This window comes from Oncorhynchus mykiss, chromosome 28 (assembly GCF_013265735.2).
Source record: "Oncorhynchus mykiss isolate Arlee chromosome 28, USDA_OmykA_1.1, whole genome shotgun sequence".
NCBI lineage: Eukaryota > Metazoa > Chordata > Actinopteri > Salmoniformes > Salmonidae > Oncorhynchus > Oncorhynchus mykiss.
The window spans coordinates 41,740,801-41,763,743 of NC_048592.1; the positions used below are offsets into that span (position 1 = coordinate 41,740,801).

At 43.8% G+C, this 22,943-nt stretch overlaps 1 protein-coding gene across 2 annotated transcripts in view; it reads left to right on the top strand.

Annotated features, from left to right (window-relative positions):
• Window positions 1–15,433: 15,433 nt before the first annotated feature.
• LOC110508265 (macrophage mannose receptor 1) overlaps window positions 15,434–22,943 on the top strand; it is a 99,736-nt gene continuing 92,226 nt past the window's right edge. For both annotated transcript variants that reach the window (XM_036966149.1, XM_036966150.1), the window contains exons 1-2: window positions 15,434–15,750; window positions 20,816–21,151. In XM_036966149.1, the coding sequence (XP_036822044.1) occupies window positions 15,684–15,750; window positions 20,816–21,151 (403 nt within the window). In that variant the 5' untranslated portion in view covers window positions 15,434–15,683. The remainder of the gene's footprint in view (window positions 15,751–20,815; window positions 21,152–22,943) is intronic.

A 22,943-nucleotide genomic window follows, 5' to 3' on the forward strand; every position in this document is an offset into this window, starting at 1 on the left:
CGGTGGGGGGATGTATTGGAGTACGGTGGGGGGATGTATTGGAGTACGGTGGGGTGGGGTGATGTATTGGAGTGGGGTGGGGTGATGTATTGGAGTACGGTGGGGTGGGGTGATGTATTGGAGTGGGGTGGGGTGATGTATTGGAGTACGGTGGGTCGATGTATTGGAGTACGGTAGGGTGAGGTGATGTATTGGAGTACGGTGGGGTGATGTATTGGAGTACGGTGGGTTGGGGTGATGTATTGGAGTGGGGTGGGGTGATGTATTGGAGTACGTTGAGGTGATGTATTGGAGTACGGTGGGGTGGGGTGATGTATTGGAGTACGGTGAGGTGATGTATTGGAGTACGGTGGGGTGGGGTGATGTATTGGAGTACGGTGGGGTGGGGTGATGTATTGGAGTACGGTGGGGTGGGGTGATGTATTGGAGTACGGTGGGGTGGGGTGATGTATTGGAGTACGGTGGGGTGATGTATTGGAGTACGGTGAGGTGGGGTGATGTATTGGAGTACGGTGGGGTGAGGTGATGTATTGGAGTGGGGTGGGGTGGGGTGATGTATTGGAGTACGGTGAGGTGATGTATTGGAATGGGGTGAGGTGATGTATTGGAGTACGGTGGGGTGGGGTGATGTATTGGAGTACGGTGGGGTGGGGTGATGTATTGGAGTACGGTGGGGTGGGGTGATGTATTGGAGTACGGTGGGGTGGGGTGATGTATTGGAGTACGGTGGGGTGATGTATTGGAGTACGGTGGCGTGATGTATTGGAGTACGGTGGGGTGATGTATTGGAGTACGGTGGGGTGATGTATTGGAGTACGGTGGGGTGATGTATTGGAGTACGGTGGGGTGATGTATTGGAGTACGGTGGGGTGATGTATTGGAGTACGGTGGGGTGATGTATTGGAGTACGGTGGGGTGATGTATTGGAGTACGGTGGGGTGATGTATTGGAGTACGGTGGGGTGATGTATTGTAGTACGGTGGGGTGATGTATTGGAGTACGTTGGGGTGATGTATTGGAGTACGGTGAGGTGATGTATTGGAGTATGGTGGGTTGGGGTGATGTATTGGAGTGGGGTGGGGTGATGTATTGGAGTACGGTGAGGTGATGTATTGGAGTACGGTGGGGTGAGGTGATGTATTGGAGTACGGTGGGGTGAGGTGATGTATTGGAGTACGGTGAGGTGATGTATTGGAGTACGGTGGGGTGAGGTGATGTATTGGAGTACGGTGGGGTGAGGTGATGTATTGGAGTAGGGTGGGGGGATGTATTGGAGTACGGTGGGGGGATGTATTGGAGTACGGTGGGGTGGGGTGATGTATTGGAGTGGGGTGGGGTGATGTATTGGAGTACGGTGGGGTGGGGTGATGTATTGGAGTACGGTGGGGTGGGGTGATGTATTGGAGTACGGTGGGGTGATGTATTGGAGTGGGGTGGGTCGATGTATTGGAGTACGGTGAGGTGGGGTGATGTATTGGAGTACGGTGGGGTGAGGTGATGTATTGGAGTACGGTGGGGTGGGGTGATGTATTGGAGTACGTTGAGGTGGGGTATTGGAGTACGGTGAGGTGGGGTATTGGAGTACGGTGAGGTGGGGTGATGTATTGGAGTACGGTGAGGTGGGTGATGTATTGGAGTACGGTGGGGTTTGGTGATGTATTGGAGTACGGTGGGGTGGGGTGATGTATTGGAGTACGGTGGGGTGGGGTGATGTATTGGAGTACGTTGGGGTGATGTATTGGAGTAGGGTGGGGTGGGGTGATGTATTAGAGTACCGTGGGGTGGGGTGATGTATTGGAGTACGTTGGGGTGATGTATTGGAGTAGGGTGGGGTGGGGTGATGTATTAGAGTACGGTGGGGTGGGGTGATGTATTGGAGTGGGGTGGGGTGATGTATTGGAGTACGGTGGGGTGGGGTGATGTATTGGAATGGGGTGGGGTGATGTATTGGAGTGGGGTGGGGTGATGTATTGGAGTACGGTGGGTTGGGGTGATGTATTGGAGTACGATGAGGTGGGGTGATGTATTGGAGTACGGTGGGGTGGGGTGATGTATTGGAGTACGGTGAGGTGATGTATTGGAGTACGGTGGGGTGGGATGATGTATTGGAGTACGGTGAGGTGATGTATTGGAGTACGGTGGGGTGATGTATTGGAGTACGGTGAGGTGATGTATTGGAGTACAGTGAGGTGAGGTGATGTATTGGAGTACGGTGGGGTGATGTATTGGAGTACGGTGGGGTGATGTATTGGAGTACGGTGGGGTGATGTTTTGGAGTACGGTGAGGTGGGGTGATGTATTGGAGTACGGTGGGGTGAGGTGATGTATTGGAGTACGGTGGGGTGATGTATTGGAGTACGGTGAGGTGATGTATTGGAGTACGGTGAGGTGGGGTGATGTATTGGAGTACGGTGGGGTGGGGTGATGTATTGGAGTACGGTGGGGTGGGGTGATGTATTGGAGTACGGTGGGGTGGGGTGATGTATTGGAGTGCGGTGGGGTGGGGTGATGTATTGGAGTACGGTGAGGTGAGGTGATGTATTGGAGTACGGTGGGGTGAGGTGATGTATTGAAGTACGGTGGGGTGGGGTGATGTATTGGAGTACGGTGGGGTGATGTATTGGAGTACGGTGAGGTGATGTATTGGAGTACGGTGGGGTGGGGTGATGTATTGGAGTACGGTGGGGTGATGTATTGGAGTACGGTGAGGTGATGTATTGGAGTACGGTGGGGTAATGTATTGGAGTACGGTGAGGTGATGTATTGGAGTACGGTGGGGTGGGGTGATGTATTGGAGTACGGTAGGGTGGGGTGATGTATTGGAGTACGGGGAGGTGATGTATTGGAGTACGGTGGGGTGAGGTGATGTATTGGAGTACGGTGAGGTGATGTATTGGAGTACAGTGGGGTGGGGTGATGTATTGGAGTCCTGTAGGGTGGGGTGATGTATTGGAGTACGGTGAGGTGATGTATTGGAGTACGGTGGGGTGAGGTGATGTATTGGAGTACGGTGAGGTGATGTATTGGAGTACGGTGGGGTGGCGTGATGTATTGGAGTACGGTAGGGTGGCGGGGATGTATTGGAGTACGGTGGGGTGATGTATTGGAGTACGGTGGGGTGATGTATTGGAGTACGGTGGGGTGGGGTGTTGTGCGACTTGGGAGTGTGGCAGTCAGTGCAGTTAATGAGGGAGGACAATATTTTGTTCTCTACGTTGCTTCGTTGGCGCAGCTTTGACGTGGAGGTACGTCGTTTACAAGGAGAAACGGGTTTCGATGGAGCGTCCTCGATCTACCTTCGCTGGTCTCTGGGCTGATTTTATTAACTGACGGAGAGGGAGATCAGGTTGTCAACAACTTTTGTTCTCTGACTTATGTAGCTGTTCCTCTCCCAGTATGTTTACGCAGACCACCTCTTTCACAGACTGAAGAACTACACCCCTTGCTTGTTGTAGCAGGCCGTGTTTCTGGAATCTGATTACTGTTTATATTCTTCAGTCATCCGGTCTGCCCATTTCTCTCGGTGAACTAAATTGAACAAAAAATATAAACACAACATGAAAACTAGTAGAAAGAGGAGAAAGGGAAGCGCTACTAAGGTACACAATATTACATTTTGGTAAACTGTTGGTCCCATGTTTCATGAGCTGAAATAAAAGAACCCAGAAATGTTCCATAGGCACGAAAAGCTGTTTGTTTACATCCTTGTTTGCGAGCTGTTGCCAGAGAATTTAATGTTAATTTCTCTACCATAAGCCACCTCCACCATCATTTTAGAGAATTTGGCATTATGTCCAACTGGCCTCACAACCGCAGACAACGTGTATGGCGTCGTGTGGGCGAGGGGTTTGCTGGTGTCAACGTTGTGAACAGAGTGGCCCGTGGTGGGGTTATGATATGGGCAAGTATAGGCTACGGACAACAAGCAAAATAGCATTTTAACGATGGTAACTTGAATGCCCAGAGATACCGTGACGAGATCTTGAGGCCCATTGTCGTGCCATTCATCCACCGCCATAACCTCATGTTTCAGCATGATAATGCACGGCCCCATGTCGCAAGGATCTGTACCCAATTACTGGAAGCTGAAAATGGCCCAGTTCTTTCATGGCCAGCGTACTCACCAGACATGTCACATATTGAGCATGTTTGGTATGCTCTGGATTGAGGTGTACGGCAGCGTGTTTCAGTTCCCCTCAGAATCTGGGCAGGTAGGAGGTAGACAGGTAGTGGTTAGAGCGTTGGACTTGTAATCGAAAGGTTGCAAGATCGACTCCCCGAACTGATAAGGTAAACATCTGTTGTTCTCCCCCTGAACAAGGCATTAACCCACTGTTCTTAGTCCGTCATTGAAAATAAGAATTTGTTCTTAACTGACTTGCCTAGTTTAATGAAGGTAAAATATATAGATATTTTTTAAATATCCATCAACTTCACACAGCCATTGAAGAGGAGTGGGACAACATTCCACAGGCCACAATCAGCAGCCTGATCAACTCTATGTGAAGGAGATGTTGAGCTGCATGATGGTCACACCAGATACTGACTGGTTCTGATCCATACCCCATACCTAACTGTAACTCAGTAAAAGTTTTATATTTTTGTTCTGTATAGTCCCTTCATCTGTGATCAACCTGAACAGCAGGTCTCTTAGCAGGTCAACAGGGAGATGAGGTCAGTATCAACCTGAACAGCGGGTCTCTTAGCAGGTCAACAGGGAGAGGAGGTCAGTATCAACCTGAACAGCAGGTCTCTTAGCAGGTCAACAGGGAGATGAGGTCAGTATCAACCTGAACAGCAGGTCTCTTAGCAAGGCAACAGGGAGATGAGGTCAGTATCAACCCGAACAGCAGGTCAACAGGGATACGGAAGGACTGGAGAGAATCCTGTAGACTCATGTCTAGTGCAGTTACAGTGCCTTGCGAAAGTATTCGGACCCCTTGAACTTTGCGACCTTTTGCCACATTTCAGGCTTCAAACATAAAGATATAATCTCTTTTCAATGGTTTTTAATTGGGAATCCAGATTTCCAAGGGACCTTCTTGCAGACAGATGGGACACATCAGCTCACTGTGGAGGCTCCTGGGAGACACGGCTATCTCCAGCCCATCTGTGATAGCCTCCTACAGGGGACAAACAGACCATGACAGACGGGACACATCAGCTCACTGTGGAGGCTTCTGGGAGACACGGCTATTTCCAGCCCATCTGTGATGGCCTCCTACAGGGGACAAACAGAATACGACCCTGCTACAGGGAACAAACAGACCACGACCCTGCTACAGGGAACAAACAGACCACGACCCTGCTACAGGGAACAAACAGACCACGACCCTGCTACAGGGAACAAACAGACCACGACCCTGCTACAGGGAACAAACAGACCTCGACCCTGCTACAGGGAACAAACAGACCACGACCCTGCTACAGGGAACAAACAGACCACGACCCTGCTACAGGGAACAAACTGACCACGACCCTGCTACAGGGAACAAACAGACCACGACCCTGCTACAGGGAACAAACAGAATACGACCCTGCTACAGGGAACAAACTGACCACGACCCTGCTACAGGGAACAAACAGACCACGACCCTGCTACAGGGAACAAACAGACCACGACCCTGCTACAGGGAACAAACAGACCACGACCCTCCTACAGGGAACAAACAGACCACGACCCTGCTACAGGGAACAAAGAGACTACAGTGCATTGCGAAAGTATTTGGCCCCCTTGAACTTTGCGACCTTTTGCCACATTTCAGGCTTCAAACATAAAGATATAAAACTGTATTTTTTTGTGAAGAATCAACAACAAGTGGGACACAATCATGAAGTGGAACGACATTTATTGGATATTTCAAACTTTTTTAACAAATCAAAAACTGAAAAATTGGGCGTGCAAAATTATTCAGCCCCTTTACTTTCAGTGCAGCAAACTCTCTCCAGAAGTTCAGTGAGGATCTCTGAATGATCCAATGTTGACCTAAATGACTGATGATAAATACAATCCACCTGTGTGTAATCAAGTCTCCGTATAAATGCACCTGCACTGTGATAGTCGCAGAGGTCCGTTAAAAGCGCAGAGAGCATCATGAAGAACAAGGAACACACCAGGCAGGTCCGAGATACTGTTGTGAAGAAGTTTAAAGCCGGATTTGGATACAAAAAGATTTCCCAGTCCAAGATTTCCACTTGCTGTCCCCAGTCCACCTGGTTGTGCTGCTGCTCCAGTTTCAACTGTTCTGCCTGCGGCTGTGGAACCCTGACTTGTTTCAGACCTGCTGTTTTCGACTCTCTTTCTCTCTCTACCGCAACTGCTGTCTCAACCTCTGAATGCTGAATGCTGTGAAAAGCCAACTGACATTTACTCCTGAGGTTGCACCCTCTACAACCACTGTGATTATTATTTGACCCTGTGGCCCATAATGTAGGCCTATTAGAGTGGCCTTCCATCAAAAACAATGGAGAAAAATGCATCTCATAACATTTTAACATGGAAATAGATGTTCTATCGTTCAGTCTACAGTAGCAGCCAATGTGTTCAATATAGGCCTACATTCCATGAGACTTATGAAAAACACATGCAGGGCTTGACCTTTAACCTGTTGATCCACTTGTCCTTCAGACAAGGAGGTGACTGAATGTGTTGTTTGATGCAAGAAACCACTAAAAGGAAATTAAAATTCATCATTATTCCCGTACAATTATTACATAGAATCAGACAAATTATGCAACGCTCTGCCTATTGGCTACTTAGCTTATTCAAGCCAGTCTGAAAATACAACACCGTCCCTTTAAAACATAAAAAAGCTCTTTACCTGACTGGCTTTTCAAAGAGGGCTAGAAATGTACACTTTTTGTACTTTTGTAGGAAGCAACCACTCCCCCATTGTTCACTAGAAAGTAGCTATAACTGGGCTAATAACTATCTAACTAGCAAAACATACACAGGTGGCTACAAGTAGCTCTCACTTTGATCTCAGAACAAGATAATCTACTCCCGACCGCTCGTACTGTAGCCTGAACACAGTGAACGGCAGGGATCCATATATGGCAATGGCTATTTGCATATAGGCCTACTGCAGCTCTGATTGGTAATTGGGCACCGGTCTGTAGAGTACAGGCTGAGTCCTGCCTGTTAATAGAATCCAATGCGCTCTTTCTACAAGAACATCTCTTGCACAGTTAGTTTTGCATACAAATCTTGCATAGTTTGTTTTGTTTCGGAATGTTACATTGAAAGTGGCTAATATTGTGTTGATTTGAGCACAATTCCCACAGTAGAGTGAAACATTGACAGTGTCAAAGAAGGTGAAGTTAAATCTTGTGCTTCTGGGCAGACATTTATGCGTCTCTGTGTGATATAGATTGTTTTCCCTCTGGTTGCGCATTTAACATGCTAATAGAAATTAGGTAAAACTGATTTGTTTCTCTGCATTAAAATCCCCGGCCACTAGGAGCACCGCCTCTGGGTGAGCAGTTTCTTGTTTGCTTATTTTCTCATACAGCTGACTGAGTGCGGTCTTAGTGCCAGCATCTGTCTGTGGTGGTAAATAAACAGCCACGAAAAATATAGAAGAAAACTCTCTAGGCAAGTAGTGTGGTCTTACAGCTTATCATGAGATACTCTACTTCAGGCAAAATCTAGAGACTCCTTAGATTTCATGCACCTACCTAGCTACCATGACAAAGACCAAAGCTGGCGGGCGTACTGTTGAGGACAGTCGTGTGTCTCTATCACACCTGAAGGATCTTTTTAAACGAACAAAAATAGATCTTACAAGCAACAACAACAAGAAAATAGCTTCAAGTGCTTTGCCCAAATACTTGTGGATTCTACTAATAAAAGAATGGACGATCTGACCAGAGAGGTCCAGGACCTGAAGAACAGTTTGCACTTCTCCCAGTGTCAGCTCGATGAGTTGAAACAGGAGAACGGCAAGATGACAGCAATCTGTAAGTCATTGAAAGAGGACATCAGTTCTGTGTGTGAATCCATGATAACAATGAGGGAAAAATCAGATTATCTCGAGGTACAATCAAGGCAGAACAACATGGTTGTGGACGAAAATGCAGAATCTCTACATGAGACCTGGATGGAGTCTGAGGACAAAGTGAGGGAAATGATCTGGGAGAAACTGAAGATGGACCACAGGAAGATTGAGGTGGAGCCCACAGGACTGGAAGACCGGCCCAGGTCACAGGCCGTCAAGCTCCTGAGGTTCAAGGACAAGGTAGCTGTTCTGGAAAGAGCCAAGAACTTCATAGGAACGTAATATTTACACATGTTAAGTTTGCTGAAAATAAACACAATTGACAGTGAGATGACATTTCTTTTTTTGCTGAGTTTAGATTCAATGGTTGTAAAGATGGGTTCTAGCCGTAATAAAGAGATGCTCTGCTTTTTTGACACCGCACAAAGCAAGTTCTGCAGGCTCTAGTTTTGCCTAATATTGATTATTGTCCAGTCGTGTGGTCCAGTGCTGCAAGGAGAGACCTAGTTAAGCTGCAGCTGGTCCAGAACAGAGCGACACGTTTTGCTCTTCATTGTAATCAGAGGGCTGATATAAATACTATGCCTGACAGTCTCTCTTGGCTAAGAGTTGAGGAGAGACTGACTGCATCACTTCTTCTTTATATAAGAAACATTTAATGTGTTGAAAATCCCAAATTGTTTGCATAGTCAACTTACACACAGCTCTGACACACACACTGACCCCACCAGACATGCCACCAGGGGTCTTTTCACAGTCCCCAAATCCAGAACAAATTAAAGGAAGCGTACAGTATTATATGCTGGGGTGGCAGGTAGTGGTTAGAGCTTTGGGCCAGTAACCGAAAGGTTGCTAAATCAAATCCCCGAGCTGACAAGGAAAAGACTGTCGTTCTACCCCTGAACAAGGCAGTTAACCCACTGTTCCTAGGCCGTCATTGTTCTTAACTGACGTGCCTAGTTAAATAAAGGTTAAACCAAAAAAGTATAGAGTTCTTTTTTTTGCATGGAACTTCCTTCCATCTCAAATTGCTCAAATAAACAGCAAACCTGGTTTCAAAAAACAGATAAAGCAACACCTCACGGCACAACGCCTCTCCCCTATTGGACCCAGATAGTGTGTGTGTATGTATTGATATGTAGGCCACGTGTGCCTTTTTTAAAATGTATGTAGTTCTGTCCTTTAGCTGTTCCTGTCTATTAATGTTCTGTATTATGTCATGTTTTGTGTGGACCCCAGGAAGAGTAGCTGCTGCTTTTGCAACAGCTAATGGAGATCCTAATAAAATAATACTTGGTATCGCATCTATGGACCAATGTCTCTCAACATTTTCCAGACATACAACAATATTGACCAATGAACATTCAGATTGGCGTGACCTGCTACATAAATGCATATAAATCAAACAGTATTGTAACAAAACTTGGTACACATGTTCCAAACACTGTCAAGAACTGACATATTCACATCGACCACACGGCGGCGCTATAACGGGCAAATTATATCTCTTGATCTGTTTGATTTGATAGTGATGGACACATTTCACTTTACATCTGGTAAGAAGAGCTCCTGGAGATTATACATATGCCTTTGTTGGCAAGAAACATTTTATTGTTGTAGAGGCTATGTTGTGGGAGGGTTATTTTCCGTTGCCAGAATGATGCACAACCCAGGGAGTCCAACCAATACACAGACTGTGTTGTTGTTTCCCAAAGCTAACTTAGAGGTATCAGTCAGGTTAGCTGTCCTCTACCTACTGACTTAGAGGTATCAGTCAGGTTAGCTGTCCTCTACCTACTGACTTAGAGGTATCAGCAACAACTGTCAATCCCATATCAGGATGTGGTGTCTCCAGTACTGATGTTATGTGTCCACCGCAATGCTTACGATGCACAAAGACAGAGCTGCATCATCGTCCATATCACAGTTAGGCAATATTCAGGCAGACACAATTCTAAGAACAACCTATAACGCAGTGGGAAATCAGACAAAACATACAGGAAAGTGATTCTGATAGATGACAGAGAATCATGCATTTCCTCTGAATTTCTCTGCTTGGTGGGTGGGGAACTCGTGTTATTGGTTGTTCTGAGAATTGTGTCTGCCTGAATATTGCCCAACTGTGGTTTTGATGATAATGCAGCTCTGTTTTTGTGCATCGTAGGCATTAAAGCAATGAATCAGTACCAATCTATCAATTAATCAAAACCAATCTATCACTCTATCAATACCCTGGACCCTGCTTTTTCGGTAGGTATCTTATTTATGTTACTGGGAAGGTTCCAGTAGGATAGTAGACCTCGCTGGTCTATATTTACCAGTAGGATAGTAGACCTAGCTGGTCTATATTTACCAGTAGGATAGTAGACCTAGCTGGTCTATATTTACCAGTAGGATAGTAGACCTAGCTGGTCTATAAGTGCCTGTAGGATAGTAGACCTAGCTGGTCTATAGGTTCCAGTAGGATAGTAGACCTAGCTGGTCTATAGGTTCCAGTAGGATAGTAGACCTAGCTGGTCTATAGGTTCCAGTAGGATAGTAGACCTAGCTGTAGGTCTATAGGTTCCAGTAGGATAGTAGACCTAGCTGTAGGTCTATAGGTACCAGTAGGATAGTAGACCTAGCTGGTCTATATGTTCCAGTAGGATAGTACACCTAGCTGGTCTATAGGTTGCAGTAGGATAGTAGACCTAGCTGCTCTATAGGTACCAGTACGATAGTAGACCTAGCTGTAGGTCTATAGGTTACAGTAGGATAGTAGACCTAGCTGTAGGTCTATAGGTTCCAGTAGGATAGTAGACCTAGCTGGTCTATAGGTTCCAGTAGGATAGTAGACCTAGCTGTAGGTCTATAGGTACCAGTAGGATAGTAGACCTAGCTGGTCTATAGGTTCCAGTAGGATAGTAGACCTAGCTGGTCTATAGGTTCCAGTAGGATAGTAGACCTAGCTGGTCTATAGGTTCCAGTAGGATAGTAGACCTAGATGTAGGTCTATAGGTTCCAGTAGGATAGTAGACCTAGCTGTAGGTCTATAGGTTCCAGTAGGATAGTAGACATAGCTGTAGGTCTATAGGTTCCAGTAGGATAGTAGACCTAGCTGGTCTATAGGTTCCAGTAGGATAGTAGACCTAGCTGGTCTATAGGTTCCAGTAGGATAGTAGACCTAGCTGGTCTATAGGTTCCAGTAGGATAGTAGACCTAGCTGTAGGTCTATAGCTTCCAGTAGGATAGTAGACCTAGCTGGCCTATTGGTTCCAGTAGGATAGTACACCTAGCTGGTCTTTGTCTTCCTTGGCACTCAGCCAGGTACTTCCTGTGTTCTGGTGAATCACGTCCCCTCTGTCCTTCCCGTCTTCAAGGGTGCAGGGTGGTGAAGGCCATAGCTCCCTGGGGCCCCATGGTACCACTTCTTCTTTCTCACACACACATCCCTCTCTTTCTGTGTGCTCAAGGATGAATCAGAGCATTCGCATTGTGTTTTCACAGCAGACTAAATTCACTCCCTGGGGTCAGGGTCAAGTGTGTGTTCCTGAAAGAGTATGAATTATTTAACAGACAGTTAGCCGTTAGCCAGGTATAGTCTGACAGCTAGCCGTTAGCCAGGTAGTCTGACAGCCAGCCGTTAGCCAGGTAGTCTGACAGCCAGCCGTTAGCCAGGTATAGTCTGACAGCTAGCCGTTAGCCAGGTAGTCTGACAGCTAGCCGTTAGCCAGGTATAATCTGACAGCTAGTCGTTAGCCAAGTATAGTCTGACAGCTAGCCGTTAGCCAGGTATAGTCTCACAGCTAGCCGTTAGCCAGGTATAGTCTGACAGCTAGCCGTTAGCCAGGTATAGTCTCACAACTAGCCGTTAGCCAGGTATAGTCTGACAGCTAGCCGTTAGCCAGGTATAGTCTGACAGCTAGCCGTTAGCCAGGTAGTCTGACAGCCAGCCGTTAGCCAGGTATAGTCTGACAGCTAGCCGTTAGCCAGGTATAGTCTGACAGCTAGCCGGTAGCCAGGTATAGTCTGACAGCCAGCCGTTAGCCAGGTAGTCTGACAGCCAGCCGTTAGCCAGGTATAGTATGACAGCTAGCCGTTAGCCAGGTATAGTCTCACAGCTAGCCGGTAGCCAGGTATAGTCTGACAGCTAGCGGGTAGCCAGGTATAGTCTGACAGCTAGCCGGTAGCCAGGTAGTCTGACAGCCAGCCGTTAGCCAGGTATAGTCTGACAGCTACCCGTTAGCCAGGTAGTCTGACAGCCAGCCGTTAGCCAGGTAGTCTGACAGCCAGCCGTTAGCCAGGTAGTCTGCCTACATTTAACCAGGGCCCTTTGTAGTGCCCTACTTTTAACCAGGGCCCTTTGTATTGCCCTACTTTTAACCAGGGCCCTTTGTAGTGCCCTACTTTTAACCAGGGCCCTTTGTAGTGCCCTACTTTTAACCAGGGCCCTTTGTATTGCCCTACTTTTAACCAGGGCCCTTTGTAGTGCCCTACTTTTAACCAGGGCCCTTTGTAGTGCCCTACTTTTAACCAGGGCCCTTTGTATTGCCCTACTTTTAACCAGGGCCCTTTGTGGTGCCCTACTTTCAACCAGGGCCCTTTGTGGTGCCCTACTTTTAACCAGGGCCCTTTGTAGTGCCCTACTTTCAACCAGGGCCCTTTGTAGTGCCCTACTTTCAACCAGGGCCCTTTGTAGTGCCCTACTTTTAACCAGGGCCCTTTGTAGTGCCCTACTTTTAACCAGGGCCCTTTGTAGTGCCCCACTTTTAACCAGGGCCCTTTGTGGTGCCCTACTTTTAACCAGGGTCCTTTGTGGTGCCCTACTTTTAACCAGGGCCCTTTGTATTGCCCTACTTTCAACCAGGGCCCTTTGTAGTGCCCTACTTTCAACCAGGGCCCTTTGTAGTGCCCTACTTTCAACCAGGGCCCTTTGTAGTGCCCTACTTTCAACCAGGGCCCTTTGTAGTGCCCTACTTTTAACCAGGGCCCTTTGTAGTGCCCTACTTTCAACCAGGGCCCTTTGTAGTGCCCTACTTTTAACCAGGGCCCTTTGTAGTGCCCTACTTTTAACCAGGGCCCTTTGTAGTGCCCTACTTTTAACCAGGGCCCTTTGTGGTGCCCTACTTTTAACCAGGGTCCTTTGTGGTGCCCTACTTTTAACCAGGGCCCTTTGTATTGCCCTACTTTCAACCAGGGCCCTTTGTAGTGCCCTACTTTCAACCAGGGCCCTTTGTAGTGCCCTACTTTCAACCAGGGCCCTTTGTAGTGCCCTACTTTTAACCAGGGCCCTTTGTAGTGCCCTACTTTTAACCAGGGCCCTTTGTAGTGCCCTACTTTTAACCAGGGCCCTTTGTAGTGCCCTACTTTCAACCAGGGCCCTTTGTAGTGCCCTACTTTCAACCAGGGCCCTTTGTAGTGCCCTACTTTTAACCAAGGCCCTTTGTAGTGCCCTACTTTTAACCAGGGCCCTTTGTAGTGCCCTACTTTTAACCAGGGCCCTTTGTGGTGCCCTACTTTTAACCAGGGTCCTTTGTATTGCCCTACTTTTAACCAGGGCCCTTTGTATTGCCCTACTTTTAACCAGGGCCCTTTGTGGTGCCCTACTTTTAACCAGGGCCCTTTGAAGTGCCCTACTTTTAACCAGGGCCCTTTGTAGTGCCCTACTTTTAACCAGGGCCCTTTGTAGTGCCCTACTTTTAACCAGGGCCCTTTGTAGTGCCCTACTTTTAACCAGGGCCCTTTGTAGTGCCCTACTTTTAACCAGGGCCCTTTGTAGTGCCCTACTTTTAACCAGGGCCCTTTGTAGTGCCCTACTTTTAACCAGGGCCCTTTGTATTGCCCCACTTTTAACCAGGGTCCTTTGTAGTGCCCTACTTTTAACCAGGGCCCTTTGTAGTGCTCTACTTTTAACCAGGGCCCTTTGTATTGCCCTACTTTTAACCAGGGCCCTTTGTATTGCCCTACTTTTAACCAGGGCCCTTTGTGGTGCACTACTTTCAACCAGGGCCCTTTGTAGTGCCCTACTTTTAACCAGGGCCCTTTGTATTGCCCTACTTTTAACCAGGGCCCTTTGTGGTGCCCTACTTTTAACCAGGGCCCTTTGTAGTGCCCTACTTTCAACCAGGGCCCTTTGTAGTGCCCTACTTTCAACCAGGGCCCTTTGTAGTGCCCTACTTTTAACCAGGGCCCTTTGTAGTGCCCTACTTTTAACCAGGGCCCTTTGTATTGCCCTACTTTCAACCAGGGCCCTTTGTAGTGCCCTACTTTTAACCAGGGCCCTTTGTAGTGCCCTACTTTCAACCAGGGTCCTTTGTGGTGCCCTACTTTCAACCAGGGCCCTTTGTAGTGCCCTACTTTTAACCAGGGCCCTTTGTAGTGCCCTACTTTCAACCAGGGTCCTTTGTAGTGCCCTACTTTTAACCACGGTCCTTTGTAGTGCCCTACTGTTAACCAGGGCCCTTTGTATTGCCCTACTTTCAACCAGGGCCCTTTGTAGTGCCCTACTTTCAACCAGGGCCCTTTGTAGTGCCCTACTTTCAACCAGGGCCCTTTGTAGTGCCCTACTTTTAACCAGGGCCCTTTGTAGTGCCCTACTTTCAACCAGGGCCCTTTGTAGTGCCCTACTTTCAACCAGGGCCCTTTGTAGTGCCCTACTTTCAACCAGGGCCCTTTGTAGTGCCCTACTTTTAACCAAGGCCCTTTGTAGTGCCCTACTTTTAACCAGGGCCCTTTGTAGTGCCCTACTTTTAACCAGGGCCCTTTGTGGTGCCCTACTTTTAACCAGGGTCCTTTGTATTGCCCTACTTTTAACCAGGGTCCTTTGTATTGCCCTACTTTTAACCAGGGCCCTTTGGCCCTTTGTAGTGCCCTACTTTTAACCAGGGCCCTTTGTAGTGCTCTACTTTTAACCAGGTCCCTTTGTAGTGCCCTACTTTCAACCAGGGCCCTTTGTGGTGCCCTACTTTTAACCAGGGCCCTTTGTAGTGCCCTACTTTTAACCAGGGCCCTTTGTAGTGCCCTACTTTTAACTAGGGCCCTTTGTAGTGCCCTACTTTCAACCAGGGCCCTTTGTGGTGCCCTACTTTCAACCAGGGCCCTTTGTATTGCCCTACTTTTAACCAGGGCCCTTTGTAGTGCCCTACTTTTAACCAGGGCCCTTTGTATTGCCCTACTTTTAACCAGGGCCCTTTGTGGTGCCCTACTTTTAACCAGGGCCCTTTGTAGTGCCCTACTTTTAACCAGGGCCCTTTGTAGTGCCCTACTTTTAACCAGGGCCCTTTGTAGTGCCCTACTTTCAACCAGGGCCCTTTGTGGTGCCCTACTTTCAACCAGGGCCCTTTGTGGTGCCCTACTTTTAACCAGGGCCCACAGGGTTCTATATCGGAATATGATGCTATTTGGGGCTCAGACATTGACTATTGTCTCATGACTTGTGGTTCGCGTAAAATACACAGAACATATATTTTTTAAACACCACAGTGTTTTCTGCGAATTGTAAACCCTGACATAGTGAGTACATCTTGGCTGATCGAATGTGTCAGTGCACCTCCCATTCACTAGAAAAGTGTTGAAATGTCGTTGATAGAGAAAAAAAAGCTGTCATGTGACAGAGACTGTCATGTTATTAAATAGCAGACCCAGTCGTACAGAACACTCCACTCTGCTGCAGGACGTCTGTATGTCAGTCACAACCCAACTGGGACCATGACAACCATCATGATAACAGTACTGATGCTCTTCATTCAAACCACCCTGGGGGCTCCTGAAACAGGTATGTTGTTCATCTCATTGGTTATTAGTTTACACCTGAAACAGGTATGTTGTTCATCTCATTGGTTATTAGTTTACACCTGAAACAGGAATGTTGTTCATCTCATTGGTTATTAGTTTACACCTGAAACAGGTATGTTGTTCATCTCATTGGTTATTAGTTTACACCTGAAACAGGTATGTTGTTCATCTCATTGGTTATTAGTTTACACCTGAAACAGGTATGTTGTTCATCTCATTGGTTATTAGTTTACACCTGAAACAGGTATGTTGTTCATCTCATTGGTTATTAGTTTACACCTGAAACAGGTATGTTGTTCATCTCATTGGTTATTGGTTTACACCTGAAACAGGTATGTTGTTCATCTCATTGGTTATTAGTTTACACCTGAAACAGGTATGTTGTTCATCTCATTGGTTATTAGTTTACACCTGAAACAGGTATGTTGTTCATCTCATTGGTTATTGGTTTACACCTGAAACAGGAATGTTGTTCATCTCATTGGTTATTAGTTTACACCTGAAACATGTATGTTGTTCATCTCATTGGTTATTAGTTTACACCTGAAACAGGTATGTTGTTCATCTCATTGGTTATTGGTTTACACCTGAAACAGGTATGTTGTTCATCTCATTGGTTATTAGTTTACACCTGAAACAGGTATGTTGTTCATCTCATTGGTTATTAGTTTACACCTGAAACAGGTATGTTGTTCATCTCATTGGTTATTAGTTTACACCTGAAACAGGTATGTTGTTCATCTCATTGGTTATTAGTTTACACCTGAAACATGTATGTTGTTCATCTCATTGGTTATTAGTTTACACCTGAAACAGGTATGTTGTTCATCTCATTGGTTATTAGTTTACACCTGAAACAGGAATGTTGTTCATCTCATTGGTTATTCGTTTACACCTGAAACAGGTATGTTGTTCATCTCATTGGTTATTAGTTTACACCTGAAACAGGTATGTTGTTCATCTCATTGGTTATTAGTTTACACCTGAAACAGGTATGTTGTTCATCTCATTGGTTATTCGTTTACACCTGAAACAGGTATGTTGTTCATCTCATTGGTTATTAGTTTACACCTGAAACAGGTATGTTGTTCATCTCATTGGTTATTAGTTTACACCTGAAACAGGTATGTTGTTCATCTCATTGGTTATTAGTTTACACCTGAAACAGGTATGTTGTTCATCTCATTGGTTATTAGTTTACACCTGAAACAGGTATGTTGTTCATCTCATTGGTTATTAGTTTACACCTGAAACAGGTATGTTGTTCATCTCATTGGTTATTAGTTTACACCTGAAACAGGTATGTTGTTCATCTCATTGGTTATTAGTTTACACCTGAAACAGGTATGTTGTTCATCTCATTGGTTATTAGTTTACACCTGAAACAGGTATGTTGTTCATCTCATTGGTTATTCGTTTACACCTGAAACAGGTATGTTGTTCATCTCATTGGTTATTAGTTTACACCTGAAACAGGTATGTTGTTCATCTCATTGGTTATTAGTTTACACCTGAAACAGGTATGTTGTTCATCTCATTGGTTATTAATTTACACCTGAAACAGGTATGTTGTTCATCTCATTGGTTATTAGTTTACACCTGAAACAGGTATGTTGTTCATCTCATTGGTTATTAGTTTACACCTGAAACAGGTATGTTGTTCATCTCATTGGTTATTAGTTTACACCTGAAACAGGTATGTTGTTCATCTCATTGGTTATTGGTTTACACCTGAAACAGGTATGTTGTTCATCTCATTGGTTATTAGTTTACACCTGAAACAGGAATGTTGATCATCAATCAAACGTATTTATAAAGCCCTTTTCAATCAGCCAATGTCACAAAGTGATATACAGAAATCCAGCCTAAAACCCCAACAGCAAGCGACATAGAAGCACGGTGGCTAGGAAAAACTCCCTAGAAAGGCCTCTTCTGGCTGTGCTAGATTGAGATTATAACAGAACATGGCCAAGATGTTCAAATGTTCATAAATTACCAACAGGGTCAAATAATAATAATAATAATCACAGTGGTTGTAGAGGGTGCAACAGGTCAGAACCTCAGGAATAAATGTCAGTTGGCTTTTCATAGCAGAGCATTCAGAGTTATAGACAGCAGGTATGGTAGAGAGAGAGTCAAAAACAGCAGGTCCGGGACAAGGTAGCACATCCAGTGAACAGGTCAAGCTTCCATAGCCACAGGCAGAACAGTTGAAATTGGAGCAGCAGCACGACCAGGTGGACTGGGGACAGCAAGGAGTCAGTGACTCAACCCACTCAAATGATGCAACCCTCCTAGGGACAGCATGGAAGAGCACTAGTAAACCAGTGACTCAGCCCCTGTAATAGGGTCAGAGGCAAATAATCCCAGCGGAGAGAGGGGAACCAGACAGGCAGAGACAAGGGCGGTTCGTCGCTCCAGTGCCTTTCCGTTCACTTTCGCATCCCTGGACCAGACAACACTCAATCATAGGACCTGCTGAAGAGATCAGTCTTCAGTAAAGCCCTGCCTGCAGATGTCTGCTTAGAAATGCTAGGGACAATAAGGAAGCCTGCGTCTTGTGTCCGTAGTGTACATGTAGGTATGTACGGCAGGACCAAATCGGAGAGATAGGTAGGAGCAAGCCCATGTAATGCTTTGTAAGCTAACAGTAAATCCTTGAAATTAGCCCTTGCCTTAACAGGAAGCCAGTGCAGAGAGTCTAGCACTGGAGTAATATAGTCAGAAAGTAGAGCATTGCAGTAGTCTAATCTAATTTTCTGCATCATTTCTGGACAAAACGTTTCTGATTTTTGCAATGTTACAAAGATGGAAAAAAATCTGTCCTTGAATTATTCTTGATATGTTCGTCAAAAGAGAGATCAGGGTCCAGAGTAACGCCGAGGTCCTTCAGTTTTATTTGAGACGACTGTACAACCATCAAGATTGCCAGATCCAACAGAAGATCTCTTTGTTTCTTGGGACCTAGAACTAGCATCTCTGTTTTGTTCGAGTTTAAAAGTAAAACATTTGCCGCCATCCACTTCCTTATGTCTGAAACACAGGCTTCCAGGGAGGTACATTTTGGGGCTTCACCATGTTCCACTAAATGTACAGCTGTGTATCGTCCGCATAGCAGTGAAAATTAACATTATGTTTCCAAATGACATCACCAAGAGGTAAAATATATAGTGAAAACAATATTGGTCATAAAACGGAACCTTGAGGAACACCGAAATCTACAGTTGATTTGTCAGAGGACAAACCATCCACAGAGACGAACTGATTATTTCCGACAGATAAGATCTAAACCAGGCCAGAACTTGTCCACGTAGACGAATTAGGGTCCAATCTCTCCAAAAGAATGTGGTGATCGATGGTACCAAAAGCAGCACTAAGGTCTAGGAGCACGAGGACAGATGCAGAGCCTCGGTCCGATGATATTAAAATGTAATTTACCACCTTCACAAGTGCAGTCTCAGTGCTATGATGGGGTCTAAAACCAGACTGAAGCATTTCGTATACATTGTTTGTCTTCAGGAAGGCAGTGAGTTGCTGCGCAACAGCTTTTTCAAAAATGTTTGAGAGGAATGGAATATTCGATGTAGGCAGATTCATTTTTTGGTTTTTCAAAAGTGAGTTTTGTACACATTATTACGTTCAACATAGGAGGTCCAAGTACAGGAATCAGCTCTTTCAGTAGTTCAATTGGAATAGGTTATTAGTTTACACCTGAAACAGGTATGTTGCTCATCTCATTGGTTATTAGTTTACACCTGAAACAGGTATGTTGTTCATCTCATTGGTTATTAGTTTACACCTGAAACAGGTATGTTGTTCATCTCATTGGTTATTGGTTTACACCTGAAACAGGTATGTTGTTCATCTCATTGGTTATTGGTTTACACCTGAAACAGGTATGTTGTTCATCTCATTGGTTATTAGTTTACACCTGAAACAGGTATGTTGTTCATCTCATTGGTTATTAGTTTACACCTGAAACAGGAATGTTGTTCATCAATCAAACCTCCCTGGGGGCTCCTGAAACAGGTATGTTGTTCATCTCATTGGTTATTAGTTTACACCTGAAACAGGTATGTTGTTCATCTCATTGGTTATTAGTTTACACCTGAAACAGGTATGTTGTTCATCTCATTGGTTATTAGTTTACACCTGAAACAGGTATGTTGTTCATCTCATTGGTTATTACTTTACACCTGAAACAGGTATGTTGTTCATCTCATTGGTTATTAGTTTACACCTGAAACAGGAATGTTGTTCATCTCATCGGTTATTAGTTTACACCTGAAACAGGTATGTTGTTCATCTCATTGGTTATTAGTTTACACCTGAAACAGGTATGTTGTTCATCTCATTGGTTATTAGTTTACACCTGAAACAGGTATGTTGTTCATCTCATTGGTTATTAGTTTACACCTGAAACAGGTATGTTGTTCATCTCATTGGTTATTAGTTTACACCTGAAACAGGTATGTTGTTCATCTCATTGGTTATTAGTTTACACCTGAAACAGGTATGTTGTTCATCAATCAAACCTCCCTAGAAAGGCAGGATCCTAGGACGCAGAGGACCTTTATCTCTAACTCCTGTCCTGTCTTGTACTGGCAGCTTAATGTCATAACCATTTGCTGATCTATTTTTAAATGTGTAGTGTCGCCCCATGACAGTGTTTTATATAGCTCTATGACAGTGTTATGTAGCCCTATGACAGTGTTATGTAGCCCTATGACAGTGGTGTATATAGCTCTATGACAGTGTTATGTAGCCCTATGACAGTGTTTTATATAGCTCTATGACAGTGTTATGTAGCCCTATGACAGTGGTGTATAGCTCTATAACAGTGTTATGTAGCCCCATGACAGTGTTTTATATAGCTCTATGACAGTGTTATGTAGCCCTATGACAGTGTAATATAGCTCTATAACAGTGTTATGTAGCCCTACGACTGTTAAAAAGTCCTTATGATAGAAGGTTCAATTAAAGTGTTCAAATGTTTGCCTATTATGTCAATGCTGGTTAGTGATTGTTGTAATTTTTCTTTGTAGACGGTCCCTTCAACCTCTTCAATGCAGAAAGTGGCATTAGACAGGACCTGGCACGCTGGGTGTCAGGTGGACGTCTCTACTACACCAACAACAGGAAGTGTGCTGGGGTTTCTGGGAAGACAGAGGGTAGTACGCTGGTGTATTCTGACTGTGATGAGAAGAGCCTCCTCCAGCAGTGGGAGTGCAGTAATAACACACTGCTCACACTGAAAGGACAGACTCTGTACCTGCACATCAACGACAACAATGATCTGGTGCTGTCCAGAGACACGGGGCCTCGGAGTCGCTGGACCATCTCTGGAACAACGGACGGCCCCTGCTCGAGGACCCACAGAGGTACAGGATTAGAGTCACACGGTTCACATTTATTAGGATTGGAAAATGGATTTTAGACAAAATGGACAAAGTCTCGACACACAACACAAGAAGCAAAAGAAGCAGGTTTCATATTTTATAGATTACAGGTTAAATATAACTACATCAGACAGTATATTTTACAGGTTAAATATAACTACATCAGACAGTATATTTTATAGATTACAGGTTAAATATAACTACATCAGACAGTATATTTTACAGGTTAAATATAACTACATCAGACAGTATATTTTATAGATTACAGGTTAAATATAACTACATCAGACAGTATATTTTATAGATTACAGGTTAAATATAACTACATCAGACAGTATATTTTATAGATTACAGGTTAAATATAACTACATCAGACAGTATATTTTACAGGTTAAATATAACTACATCAGACAGTATATTTTATAGATTACAGGTTAAATATAACTACATCAGACAGTATATTTTACAGGTTAAATATAACTACATCAGACAGTATATTTTATAGATTACAGGTTAAATATAACTACATCAGACAGTATATTTTATATTTTACAGGTTAAATATAACTACATCAGACAGTATATTTTATAGATTACAGGTTAAATATAACTACATCAGACAGTATATTTTATAGATTACAGGTTAAATATAACTACATCAGACAGTATATTTTATAGATTACAGGTTAAATATAACTACATCAGACAGTATATTTTATATTTTACAGGTTAAATATAACTACATCAGACAGTATATTTTATAGATTACAGGTTAAATATAACTACATCAGACAGTATATTTTATAGATTAAATATAACTACATCAGACAGTATATTTTATAGATTACAGGTTAAATATAACTACATCAGACAGTATATTTATAGATTACAGGTTAAATATAACTACATCAGACAGTATATTTTATAGATTACAGGTTAAATATAACTACATCAGACAGTATATTTTATAGATTACAGGTTAAATATAACTACATCAGACAGTATATTTTATAGATTACAGGTTAAATATAACTACATCAGACAGTATATTTTATAGATTACAGGTTAAATATAACTACATCAGACAGTATATTTTATAGATTACAGGTTAAATATAACTACATCAGACAGTATATTTTATAGATTACAGGTTAAATATAACTACATCAGACAGTATATTTTATAGATTACAGGTTAAATATAACTACATCAGACAGTATATTTTATAGATTACAGGTTAAATATAACTACATCAGACAGTATATTTTATAGATTACAGGTTAAATATAACTACATCAGACAGTATATTTTATAGATTACAGGTTAAATATAACTACATCAGACAGTATATTTTATAGATTACAGGTTAAATATAACTACATCAGACAGTATATTTTATAGATTACAGGTTAAATATAACTACATCAGACAGTATATTTTATAGATTACAGGTTAAATATAACTACATCAGACAGTATATTTTACAGGTTAAATATAACTACATCAGACAGTATATTTTATAGATTACAGGTTAAATATAACTACATCAGACAGTATATTTTATAGATTACAGGTTAAATATAACTACATCAGACAGTATATTTTATAGATTACAGGTTAAATATAACTACATCAGACAGTATATTTTATAGATTACAGGTTAAATATAACTACATCAGACAGTATATTTTATAGATTACAGGTTAAATATAACTACATCAGACAGTATATTTTATAGATTACAGGTTAAATATAACTACTTCAGACAGTATATT